Below are 13476 nucleotides of genomic sequence, written 5' to 3' on the forward strand. Positions count from 1 at the left end.
AAAAGTTCCTATTACAAATCAGGTTCCCATTCTTGAAGCTGAACATAGTCCGCAACTTTTTTCCATTGACAAGGTTTAACATATCTGAATTTTTTCCATTAACGTTAGCATACATATCATATAAGAAATACTTAGTTAAACCTTAATCAGGCATGAACCACTCCTACTGATAAGGATTAAAATGGTCGGCAATATCAAATAAAATATATTTGGAATGACTATAATTAGCTTCAAGTTTCATTAGACATCACATGAACTCAACTGCTGTTCTAAATTTTAAACTCTGTTCATCATTCTAAATTTCAGACAAAGACACCTGGGGTTTTTCCCTCTTTAATGCTCTCATTAGCTTTAGTTTTTTTTTTTAACTAAAGGAGGCACAAACTTTCTTCTCATGCAAACTCTTAGTTTATACTAATCTGGAGGATTTTCTACCTTGCTCAACATTAAATTGCCTTTGATCCTACCACTCTCTTGCATGCTCTTTAAATCTAAAAATGTATAAACTTAGGACAATTTTTATTTGTTCTAGAAAAGACATGATTTATAAGGTTCACTAATTTTAGCAATGATGGGATGCATTTAATCAATTTTCCTTTTCCAAGTTAAGTATGTTAATGCACTTATTTCTCTACCAAAGAATAAAATTTCCCTCTTAGCTTGATTATATATATATCAACCTCAATCCTATATAATTCCAAAAATGTACAATTTTTCCTTGCCTTTTCAAGTATTTTGATCATATCTTTGAAAATATTTGGCTTGTCAAAACTAAAATTACTACTCCTATAAGACCTATGACTTTGTATCCTTTGTTCTTAAAAGTTTTCTTAATCTAAGACAAATCTCAGGTAAGAGAGGTAAGCCAAAGAGGCCGGTTAAGTACCAAGTCTAGCCTTGCCAGAACTGTCTTAGGCTACTGACTAATTACCCCTTAAACTAAAATTACCTTTACAAACAAAGTAAACACACCATGAGAGAAAATAAAAGAACTAGACTCCTAGGAGAGTTCTCTTAGGAACGTTCCTCGCCGATCGGTTAGTGCTAGGAGTTCACTTGGAATATTCCCTAGGCTTACGATTTTGTTACCACCGAGATTGTTAGGACGGGTGACTTGTGCACAAAATTGTTCAGAAACTTCTCATTTTATTAATCATCGTACAACTTTACATGGAGTTAACTGAAATAAAACTTTAGATGTGAAGCGTTCCAAGTGTTAGGAATTGATTTCCCGTTTGAGTGTTCAATTCGATATGTTTCATTTCCCAAATCTTCGACAACCCGAAATGGGCCTTTCCAGTTTGCAGCAAGCTTCCCATGTGCTCGATTTTTTTTGGCTTCGCGTGTCTTCCTCCAAACCAGGTCTCCCTCTAGAAAATTCATGGTTTGACCTTTATGTTGTACCTTCTACCAACCATCCTCTTCTGGGCTTTGGCCCGTATGGCTACCACTTCTCGCTTCTCTAGTAACATGTCGAGCTCTACACGAAGTTGTTTGTTATTAAGTCACAAGTCTCTGAGTTGCCTTCTAGAGGAGGGCTCGCCCACCTCAACTGGAAGCATATCGTCTATTTCGTATGTGAGATTAAATGGGGTTTCCTCGATTGTATCATGCACTGAACAATGATATCTCCATAGCACCTCCAATAGCTCGTCCACCCAACCGTCTTTTGCATCACCCAGACGTCGTTTTACCTCGGCCACAAGGGTTTTGTTGACCGCTTTGGCTTGTCCGTTTGTTTGAGGATGTTCGACGAAACTAGTAACATGTTTTATACCTATGTTCTTGTAAAACTCACTCAACCTTTTATCAATAAATTGTCATTTATTGTTTGTAATCATTGTGTCGGGCAGATCAAAATGACAATTGATCTTTCACATGAACTTCTGGACTTGATGAGCAATAATAATGGCGAGGGGCTCAGTTTCCACCCATTTGGTGAAGTAATCAACAACAATAAGGAGAAATTTCTTCTAGACCCTACCCACTGGGAATGGTTTAATAATGTCCATCCTTTATTGAGTGAACGGTTATAGGGAGATGATATTGTGCAATTTCGTTGGTGGTATGCTGATATTGTTGACATGTTCTTGCCACTTACACTTCTTGACGAACGCGTCGTAGTCTCGATCAAGGGTCGACCAAAAGTACCTTGTTCGCAAGGTATAGGCCTTGAGGGTTCTTCTCTCGGTGTGTAGGCCACATATCCCGTTTTCAAGCTCTTTTAAGACGAATTCAGATTCCTCTTGTGAAATTCATTTTAATAAGGGGGTGGAAAAACTCATCTGTAAAGTTCGTCTCTGATAAGGACATATCGAGCAACCTTTTTCGAATCGATCAGGCATACTACTTCCCCCTCTTCTTTCTTTTTCATGAGGATGCACACTTCCTCCCTTCAGTTGACTTGGTCGGGGGCCATTGAGATCGACAAGACTTTTATGGTAGGCTTCGTCAAAATTTGCCTAATCACTAAAGATAGTTGTCCCTTTTCCTTGCCGTTTACGAACTTGGATAAGGTGTTTGTCCACGCAATTTCTTCTCTAGGGATGTGCCTCATGCTCGCCTCCTTAAAGCTCTACAATAACTCTTTAGCCTTGTGAAAGTATTGTAATAAGTGATTATCCTTGATTTGGAAATCACTGTTCATCTCCCATACTACGAGCTGAGAGTTCGTCCTCACTTCAGGGTTGGCGCTCCCAAGTCTTTGGCCAGGGTGAAACCGATGATCAGGGTTTCATACTCGGCTTAGTTGTTGCTAACTTTGAACTTAAAGATCAAGGGTTGCTCCACGACGATGTCGTGCGGTCCTTCGTGCACCACCCCAGCTTTGCTTCCTTCTTTGTCTGATGACCTGTCAACATACAACTAGGGATGACAACGGGGCGGGTCGGACACGGATAGTGCTTACCCGCAACCCGACCCGCATGCAAAAATCGTACCCGTAACCCGACTCGCTACCTGTTGGATATCCTTCATAAAAAAAAATCTGTGAATTTTTTTCAATCCGCAAATACTCGTTTGATACTCGTTTTCAACCCACAAATATTTAAAAAATATATTTTGTGAATTTTTAAATAAGGTTTAAATTAAATTACAAGTTAAAGAGAACAATTTAATATATTTGGTACATATTAAAAAGACACAAATGTAATTTTTAAACAAGTTAAAGAAAACAAATACTGAACAACTTTCGAGAAAAAAAAAAGATACGAGGAAGAAACACCAGTAACTGAAGTCTCAATTTAGTCACAGGATTAACCCACAAAATACCTATCAATGTATGAAAGAAATCTTAAACCCAAATTCCAAAAACGAACGCAATCACATAAATCTCTAAACCGCGATAACCACCAGGGTCTTCAAAAATCCAATCTGCATCAATGAACTAAAATCCAAAAAAAAAACTAAAAACACTCATTCGAATCATAACCCAAAAATCGCGTCACCAATCAACAAGGAAGAAATCAAGAAACGAACTCCCAGAACGCGAATCAAAATGTATAAAGAAAACCCCCAAAATCAGAGAACAAATAAAACCCTAATTTCAAATCCCAAATCGGAACAAAACTCCAATCAGAACCAAGAGAGAGGAAGAGGGAATGGAGTCAACTCCCTCCGCGAGCTGAACCAGAAGGAAGAAGAAAAAAGTCCTCCGTTAAGAGAGAATTTTCTAATGAGATTCTATGTATATGTCTGATATCCCTATTAGGGTTAGGTCAAAAGTAATGTTACCCCTTTTTTTCTTTTAAAAAAAAGGTAATTGAAAGGAATCCTAAGTCATTGTTATTAAAATTTCCCTTTTTTAAGAGTAATAAAAAGATTAATTTTAAAAAATATTAATTACATTTTTTTTTTGGGTAACGAGTATGCGCGGGTTGGATATTAATGTTTACATTTTGTAAACCGTTCGGTTTATACAGGGTGTTGTATAACCGATCGGTTTGTTCTTATGTTTTGTGTAGTATCTATTTTCTTAAAGTTTTTAATTTTATAATTATTTTGAATAATTATATTGTTAAAATATTTTTACAACTCATGAATAACTGATCTACTATATTATTATTTTTAATAAATCTATAATATAATTTATACTATATTATATTTTGGGATGTTATATAGTTGAAGACTTAAATTTATTTTTAACTCTATTTATTATGAGCCAACTGACATAGAATAGACAAATTGACATGCAATAGACAATTGTAATTATAAAGATTAATAATACACACATTATTATATTAGGTTATAAGATTTTTCCAAAAAATATAAAATAAAATCAATATATAGGTTATATCATTGATGGATTTGAAACCTAAGTAAGTGAAACAAGTTAAATAATATATTTGTACACTCTCAGTACACAAATATATATCATAAAATAACAATAAAAAAATTTAAATATAAAAAATTAAGAAACAAAATAAAAAAAATTCAAATATTAACTTTAACAAACTCAGATGATATATATATATATATATATATATTTTACCACAACACAAGTCTAGAGAAAATAATATTGGCAGCATTAGGGTTGGGGAAGTTCTAGATTGTTGAGTCATCAGATTCTTCTCTGTTTTATTTTCCTCGTTCTTTTAATATTTTTCTCTCCAACCTTTCACGTGGCCCACTCCCATCATGTTAAGTCAAATACATCATTTTCGAATAATAATAACGCTTATAATATAATTATTTAGTTTATAGATTTAATTTTCCAAAACGAGAAATTCTAATTTAGATAATAAATTGCAGATAAACTTGTTGACAGTCAAATCATAGTGTGGACCAGTTATGTTTTTCCATATTATATATGCTGCAGAAAAAATAAAGTAAAGAGAATAAAAATAAAAAAATAAAAAAAATTAGCTGCATATGACAATTAGTTGATCTGTTTTTTAACATATGAATGCAGAAAATGGTTTTAAGCCACAGACTTGTGACAGTGAGTTATTGAGGACCATGGATTGGACCCTTTGATATTTCAAAGTTGGTAACCAGAACTACACCATGCTAAATTATTCATAGATGCATTGAATTTTCAACCCTCGACACGATTAATAAACAACACAATTGAAAATCGAACAAACAGAATATTGGGTGTTTAAAATACTACACAGCTAGCTTTGTTTATGCAGCAAAGCAAGTCCAGATGATTGAAAGTTCCAAAATCTGAACATTGATTCTACCCTCATTTTATTAATTATTATTACTATTATTATCATTATGCAATGGGAAGAAAGAATGAGCAAAACTGTTGATTAAAAAAATGAGTAAAGTTGCAGACTCGGGGCTTTCCATTTGCAACTATTTTTGTTTTGTTGTGGAAAAGCAAAGTTTATTATTGCACTTCATACATAAAAAATACCAACACGGAATGATTCATGGATATGCATGTGCATCTCAATTATCACAAGCCTTTTAAAAGATGCCCAAAATTTACACCATATACTTCTCTATTTCAAAAATCTCTTTCACCATCTCCAACATATATCTTTGCTCAAGTCTTAAATTTTTGTATTTTATAAAAATCTATATTTATTTAAAATTAAAATAAATTAATTATATATGTATATTGTGTTATTCAGATGATCATATGATATGTTAAAGTAGGTTGATGTTAGTCTTGCTCTCCCAACAATTTATCGATTAGGAGTTTGGTTTACTAGTCATTCAAATTCTTAAACTTTATTAACAATTCAACTTACATGTAAAAACATGTTTATTAATTATTAGACTGTGATTAGGCTTATGCTAATGGTAAACTCATCTCGAAATCTATAAATACAAGTTTGAAATAATGATATAAGTGATTGTATTTATTATGAATTTAAAATTTTACTATACTAATTGAACGATTATGTTACTAACTTGAGTGTCAAAGTACCTTTAACATGTACTCATCCACACGACTTGGACAAGGAATAAAGAGACTAAAAAACAGCGTAACTTATACTAATTAAACGATTATATCACTAACTTGAGTGTTAAAGTGTCTTTAACAAGTACTCATCCACACGACTTAGACAAAACATAAAGAAACTACAAAATAGCATAACTTAGGCTTTTATGACAGTATTAGAGCTGAATATGACATGTAATGTTTGATTGCAATCTCATACCTCACACATAAAACAATCTCATTAAGTTACAAATTATAAAATGTCTTATATTATTAGGATAGAATTTATGCAACATCTTAAAAATATTATATGAAACTCGCTTAAAATAACACAAACATCTTGCGAAGATATTATGGAACTGTTTGATTATAGATGTTATAAATCATACCAAAGTAATAATATTCTGTTACATGTCCAAATGTTAGGTCTATATGTAGCGAAGTTTGGTTACTAACACCTGTAATAGAATGTGGAAAAGGTACTTGTTCCTAATTTATGGTATAGTTTTGGTTTTGTTGAAGTATCTCTATCTTCAAATACTTCACATTTCTGAACATGTAAATGCTTATTTTGGTACATCTCAGCTAAGGTTTATAAAAATAAGTAGTTCAACTTCGAATACACCAATTGATAAAATAAAAGTTTAAACTTACAGAAAATAATTAATGCATCATTCTAAAAGCAATCAAAACATTGAATATTGTTTGCTTTTTCTCTTAAAAGTTAAAATCATAGTTAATGCAGTCTTTTTTTTGTCTGAATTGCTATGTCTAAACTTATCAATTACTTAGTAACAGTTGACTTTGATTTAACGTGTTCGATGGTAATTACTATGATACAATTTCGATGGAAAGTTTGGTTAAAGTTAAAATTTCTCAACGTTTTAGGTGCCGAACATGTTTCTTAATTACCCTTTTAGTTGTCGCAAGTCACACTGTACACTGCCATTATATTTTAATGGTTTTATTTTATTAAACTGATATAATTTATTCTTAAATTTATTAAAATGGACAATTTTAAAAAATTATAAATTTGGACAAGTAGAGTTAAATAGATATAACTTCAATGTCAATAAATTTTAATCCGTAAGATAATTTGACTTGTCGTAGATTTGATTTAATTGGATTAAATTTTATTTTTTTTAAATATGAGTTAAATTAGACTCGATTCACATAACTTTTAGGTTAATGGGTAAGAACCGGATTAAAAGTGGGTTTACCCACAATCTACCAACAACAATACTATATTAGTTTCTGTTACCATTTTCAAAAGTTTTTTATTATAATTATTTATTACTTCTAATTTTATAGATTGATAATTTGATCTTTTTAAATACTCGATTGATGATGTTTTAATAGTTTTGATGTTTAATTTAGTTTTTGCCAAATTATATAAATTGACATTTTAATTTCTAACTACTATCCTTATAGTAATGTTTGGTAAAATATGTGGATACTTTGATTGTTCTACTATAAAATAATGTCATAAAATAATGAGTCAAGTTAATATATTTTGATTATACTATAATGAATATATAAAATAATTTGAAAGAATAAAACATCCTTAAGTGGGTCAATAGATCATCTTGTGGTGCGTTGAACTTAGTTATATAATTTTGTGTTTAGTAAAAAGTGAGTTGGGTTGAACTGACCATTTTTAGCTTAATTTATGGTGAACCAATTTGTGTGAACTGAGTTGACTTATTTTGACACCCATGAAAAAATTGTATCAAATGACCATGATTTTCTAACTGAAGATGTGAAATTATATTATATCCCCGTAACTTTAGCGAATGAAAAAAAATCATGTGATTTTCACATGACTTTGATTAAACTAATACTATTTATTTATATTTTTCTTGTTTGTAATAAAGTGGTGTCATAGACACGACTTTACTTTGACAATATTTTAATAAAAGTCATTTAAGGATGACACAACTTTAGTTAAAATTTAAAACATGACTTTGGTGTTTTTAGTGTTAGTTTGAAATTGTATGAGTTTGACACAATAAGACTTTAAAAAATTTAATTAAGTAGAATGACTAAAATGTTCAAACAAGTTATACATTAGGTAAAAGTATTTAGGTAAGGTATAAGATGTATTAAGTTCAATTTTTACTAACAATATTTTTATTTTTAAGATTTTCTAAAAGATTAATTTGGAGGATTTATAAATTTGGTACTGTTCTTTTGGGCGTAAGAAGAGTAATAAGAGTGGAATAAAGCATCTAGTTGTTATTAGGGTTTTATTAGTAATGTAGCTTTCGAGTACATTATTTTTTTTATGGTACCATTTGGGAGTAAGTAAAATAAAAGGAGAAGAGAGAAGAATATTGGTTTTAAGAATTAAGTGCAAGCACATAAGTATTAAGAGTTATAACAAGAATAACAATTTAAGTGAGATGAGCTAATTATTCTTATTCTGTTTTTTTGTTTGTGTTTGTGTTGGTGTTGTAAAAAAGTTAACATTATTATTGTTTGTTTTCTTGATAGTATGTGTTGGAGATTGTATAGGGAGAGATAGCTTGTGTTTATTTTTACTTTTGGTTTTTTGAGTTTGAAATTTTAAATACAATGAATTGTGTGAAATATTAATTAAAGGTAATTCTTTTATCATTGTGGATTTTATGGTTGTTTCGGTAATGACAATGGCTGCCATTAATTAAGCTCTTGTTCCTTTGTTGTTTCTTCTTCTTATTTTATCAAATGTGTATATATATTAGAGTTACGGGTAGTGTGATTATTATATATCTTAAGTAAGGTTCATCAAGATTTATTATATATATTAATATTATAGAAAAATAAGTAACTTATTTCTTTTACTAATAGTTTTATATACAATATGTATAGGATTTGAGGGGTATGTGAATTGGCATATGGAGGATATAATTTTATTTGATTATTATACATTGTGAGGTTATTGTTTTTTTATTATATTTTAGGTAGTAAAAGAAAAGTAACAGATATAAAAGATATTATATAGTAATAAAATCAATATAATTTTATTAGAAACTAAAAGTCATATTTTATTTTACTTTATTATATAACCTAAACATAATTTTTTTATTATAAATTAGTGGTTTTATACTTTGATTATTGTAGAACTGAAACTTAATATTGGAATTTATACTTAATTTCACAACTCAAATAAAAAAAATTGTTACTTTTATTTTATTTGAATATTTTTCGATTATTAAAATTGTGTCACACTAACATTATTTCACTAGAAATAAAAAATAAAATAAATTTTATTAAATTAATTAAATTTGTAAGTGGACCACATCACTTTTTGATATTGTTCTACCACGACTTCACTTTTTTAGTTTGACACAACTTATTCACATCAAGTTATGCTTATTTCACACAATTTACGTAAATTCATATTTTTTAAAAGTTATTTATTTTAATAAATTTAAAAATAAATACTAATTTAATAAGAAGACCACATTTTTTTATGATTCTTAACCAAAGAAATTAACTAAAATAAAATTCGGATAAGATCACGAAGTCCAATCCCTAGTAAAACTCCACGTTCTACAAATCCACAATCTCCGAAAAAGCGCGTTGGGTAGATCGCCCAACAAACTACCAACAAATGCTTATTATGATGAGTCGATTTTCTTGTACTTTGGGGTTGTTGGCGTCCAATTTCGAATTCTATGGATAAGGCGAATCAAGAACCTTCCAGCTCCTTACAGCACACACTGCAACTCCAAACAACAATTATTAATAATGTATTATAATAAGGAAAATAATTAAATACAATTTTCAATTTATAAAGTTTAAACAAAAAATTATCGTAAAAACCATAAATTTGCCAGTAAAAGTACACGACCACAATCTGTGAAATTGACCAAACTTTATCTATTGTTATCTATACACAAACATGTTTTTCTTTTTTTATTGCCCTAATTTGTGGGCGAAAATTTAGTAAAGTTTAGATATAGATTTTTGTTGAATTTAGTTGAGGCTGAGGCTGAGGCTGAGGCTGAGGCTGAGAGCAGCCTGCAGACAAGGGGCACATCCCCAATCGAGCATTTTTATTTTCTGACAGGTTTTTGTTTGGAACGAATTTGTTTATTTTGTTTTGGTATTCCGAGCCACGTGGAGGAATAGAAAATAGGTAAAAGGAAAAAGAGAAATGAGAAATGTGAGGTAGAAAAAATGAGGAAAATGTGGGAAGAGACGACGTTCAAAGTCTGAAGAAGGCAAGAGCGCGTATTTGTTTGCTATATATACAATATAAGAAGAGAGGTTGGGTCTTGGTGAATTTTCCAATTGCCACAATAATATAGCTTTTGAATTGTTTGGGCGTGGAAGGGAAATTGATGTTTTTTAATGTAAAAAGGAGGGTCTCTGTCAGCAATATCAGGGGTTGAAATTGAAACGGTTTTTGATTTTAACCCTGCAAAGAGCCTTCCTTTGCGGTTTTTTCTTTTTGAGAAGGCTCTTTGTGGTTGTTGTTGCTTCTGAGGAAGAAAATGATGCGGTTATGGATTTCTTATCTGCAATTGGTGGAGCTGTTTGTCAGTTCCTTGGTTCATTTGCTTTATGGATTTTACATATTTAGCACCGCTGTTGCTGGGGACCTCTCTCAGGCTCTCAATGAATATTTTCGCAAGCCTAACGTCGAGGTTGTTGAGGTCAAACATGGAACTTCCAAGCCCAATGCTGATGATCTTCCTCCTATTGTGTTGGTTCATGGGATTTTTGGATTTGGCAAAGGGGTATGCCCCATTGCTTTTATTTCCTTCTTTTCCTCTCAACTTTTACCCTTTTCATGCTATTATTCTCTTTCTCTTCTGGGCTGCTGATTTGTCTTTGACACGGTTCTTTTTCACAGAGATTGGGGGCTTTGTCGTACTTTGGTGGGGCGGAGAAGAAAGATGATAGAGTTCTTGTCCCTGATTTGGGGTCTCTCACCAGTATCTATGACAGGTGGGCTATTGAGGTGTAAGACCTTCGTTTTGGGGTTTTTCCGATTAAACGTTTGTGTTCTGTACCTGTTCTACGCTTGTTCTGTTTTGCAACGTTTCTGAAAAGGGTTCCCTTGTTTTTCTTTGCTTTCAGGGCTCGAGAATTGTTCTATTATTTAAAAGGCGGGCAAGTTGATTACGGTGAGGAGCATAGCACGGCCTGCGGACACTCGCAGTTTGGACGAATCTATGAACAAGGTTTGAAGATCTTGATGTTCTGTTTGGTGTTGCTGTTGTTCTAGCTTTTGTAATCTGTGATGTTTTATGAAAATGTGTTTCGTTGCTGTTATTGGGATGCAGGGCATTACCCTGAGTGGGACGAGGATCACCCTATTCATTTTGTTGGACACTCAGCAGGTGCACAAGTTGTTCGTGTCTTGCAACAAATGCTTGCTGACAAGGTTGGTGCTAATGGTTTCCCGTGCTTTTCACCTTTCCTTCTATTTCTAAAGGGTTTTATTTATTCATTTTGTTTATTTGTTGTGGTTTTCTTATTTTTTATTGTTTGATGTTCATACTGTCTTCAGACATTCAAGGGGTATGAAAACAGTTCAGAGAACTGGGTATTAAGTATCACCTCCTTATCTGGAGCATTTAATGGGACTACAAGAACATACACAGATGGCATGCAGTGAGTTCTTGTCAGCTTTTCCTTATAATTAAAGTTGATTTCTATTAGCTGTCTTTATTTAATTTTATTGCCTTCAAATGGGGGGTAGTTGAGAGAGCATGCAGTATTAATTCCTATGAGAAATGAATGAAAAACAGATAAACAACAAGGAAGATGCATGTAACAGCTCTTTTAAGCATATTATCTACATTCTTGCTTTAACTGAATTTCAAGAACTCTCTCCAGCAAAAAAACATGATAATTAGAATCAATATGTTGTCGATTATTAGTGTTGGCTACAATGGGCAAACTAAATGCTAAGCTAGGGTATAATTTGAGATTGTTTCAGGCCGGAAGATGGGAAAACATTGAAACCTATTTGCCTTCTACAGCTTTGCCGCATTGGAGTGATCATATATGATTGGTTTGACATTGCCTGGCTGAAGAACTACTACAATTTTGGGTTTGATCACTTTAACATGTCATGGAGAAAGATGGGTCTATGGGGTCTTGTCGATTGTCTATTGGGGAATGCGGGTCCATTTGCTTCAGGAGATTGGATCCTCCCTGATCTTACAATTCAGGGCTCTATAAAACTCAATTACCACCTACAAACATTTCCAAACACATACTACTTCAGCTATGCTACCAAGCGCACAACGAAGATCATGGGCGTTACAGTTCCTTCAAGCATACTTGGAATTCACCCCATGCTGTTCCTAAGAGTTTTGCAGATGAGCCAGTGGTGTTTTCCTCCAGATGTTCCTCCCCCTTACAAGGGATACAGGTTGGTTTTTAAAGACAATATATATACTATTACAGTACTAATTTGCAACTTGGATTAAGCTTGATCAATCAATCAACAAAATGTTACTTTTTGTGGTGCAGGGATGAGGACTGGCAAGACAATGATGGAGCACTAAACACAATATCCATGACTCATCCTCGCCTACCCATTGAACACCCCAACTGCTTGGTTGAGAAGGAATCAGACTGCAAACCTTTACAACCTGGCATCTGGTCCGTAAAACTAGCACCCTATATACTTTTTTCCAATAATAGTTCATAACATACTCAATCCTGTAGCCTTAGGCTTAGCTTTGCATTATTTCCTTATATCTACAACAATTGTATGGTCTACTAAATTGCATCACAGATATCATCAGTATAGTGCAGTGACCTCTTTTTATAAGCTGCATTAAGAACATCTTTAATAGGGATTTCTTTTTTTTTTTTCAAGAGAATATGCTGATACCCAGCAGAGGGTATTCTGGTTGCAAATAACTTGTTGAATAAATGGCATTTAATGGTTTTGAAATGAACAGTTTTTGCTCTGAAAAGATATTCTGTATTATTGATGAATTTATGGTATTTTGATGGAACAGGTACTACACATATGTGAAGGGTGATCACATACTATTCATTATTAATCGGGAGAGAGCAGGAGTGCAGTTTGACTTAATCTATGACAGTATTTTCGAACGCTGTAGGAAACACGTCTTTAGGAAGAAGCCTCCAACAATGCCGAATGAAATCAACCATTAGCAGATAATTCTTTACTCTCCTTCATTCAACTAAAAGAGACATATTCACCTTTGTAAATGTAAATATTTTCCCAGCTTTTCACCTCAGTTTTATGCCACCATTCTGTATTTTGTAGGATTGTGAGGGATATATCAGAGGCCATAGTCAATAGAATGTCACAATCACTATAGTGTACACAATTGTTGTCTCAGTATAAATACCACAATTTCTTGAAATTTTAATTTTGAAAGTGGGTTGTGGTAGAGATTATGTGCTATAAACCTGGAACCTCTTCAATGTCAATATCCAAACCGTTTGTTTTTTTCAAACACGTCGCTTTTTCTTACAACGCAAACTCTATAATTTCCTTTCTTTATGTCGGAGATACTTTGCCACATGTAAATATACAGAAAATTTTGGTTTCAGTTGCTGATTGATGAAACGGTCATTTTGTATTTTTTATAGATGTT

The 13476-nt window shown here is 32.4% G+C and overlaps 1 protein-coding gene across 1 annotated transcript; it reads left to right on the top strand.

The window, feature by feature from the left end:
- The first annotated feature begins 9809 nt into the window (after window positions 1-9809).
- LOC108334668 (uncharacterized) lies at window positions 9810-13248 on the top strand. The gene is made up of 8 exons (XM_017570565.2): window positions 9810-10623; window positions 10740-10834; window positions 10967-11070; window positions 11173-11273; window positions 11400-11503; window positions 11832-12269; window positions 12371-12502; window positions 12868-13248. The coding sequence occupies exons 1-8, from the start codon at window positions 10378-10380 to the stop codon at window positions 13025-13027; spliced, it is 1380 nt and encodes a 459-aa protein (XP_017426054.1). The 5' UTR covers window positions 9810-10377; the 3' UTR covers window positions 13028-13248.
- The last annotated feature ends 228 nt before the right edge of the window (window positions 13249-13476 follow it).

Source organism: Vigna angularis, chromosome 10 (assembly GCF_016808095.1).
Source record: "Vigna angularis cultivar LongXiaoDou No.4 chromosome 10, ASM1680809v1, whole genome shotgun sequence".
NCBI classification, from domain to species: domain Eukaryota; kingdom Viridiplantae; phylum Streptophyta; class Magnoliopsida; order Fabales; family Fabaceae; genus Vigna; species Vigna angularis.

Bases quoted from the DNA above. Each gene is read 5' to 3' on its own strand.
- LOC108334668 (XM_017570565.2), top strand. From the start codon at position 10,378: ATGATGCGGTTATGGATTTCTTATCTGCAATTGGTGGAGCTGTTTGTC. The intron at 11,274-11,399 runs GTTGGTGCTAAT...TACTGTCTTCAG, and splicing joins AACAAATGCTTGCTGACAAG to ACATTCAAGGGGTATGAAAA. The intron at 12,503-12,867 runs GTCCGTAAAACT...TTGATGGAACAG, and splicing joins CCTTTACAACCTGGCATCTG to GTACTACACATATGTGAAGG.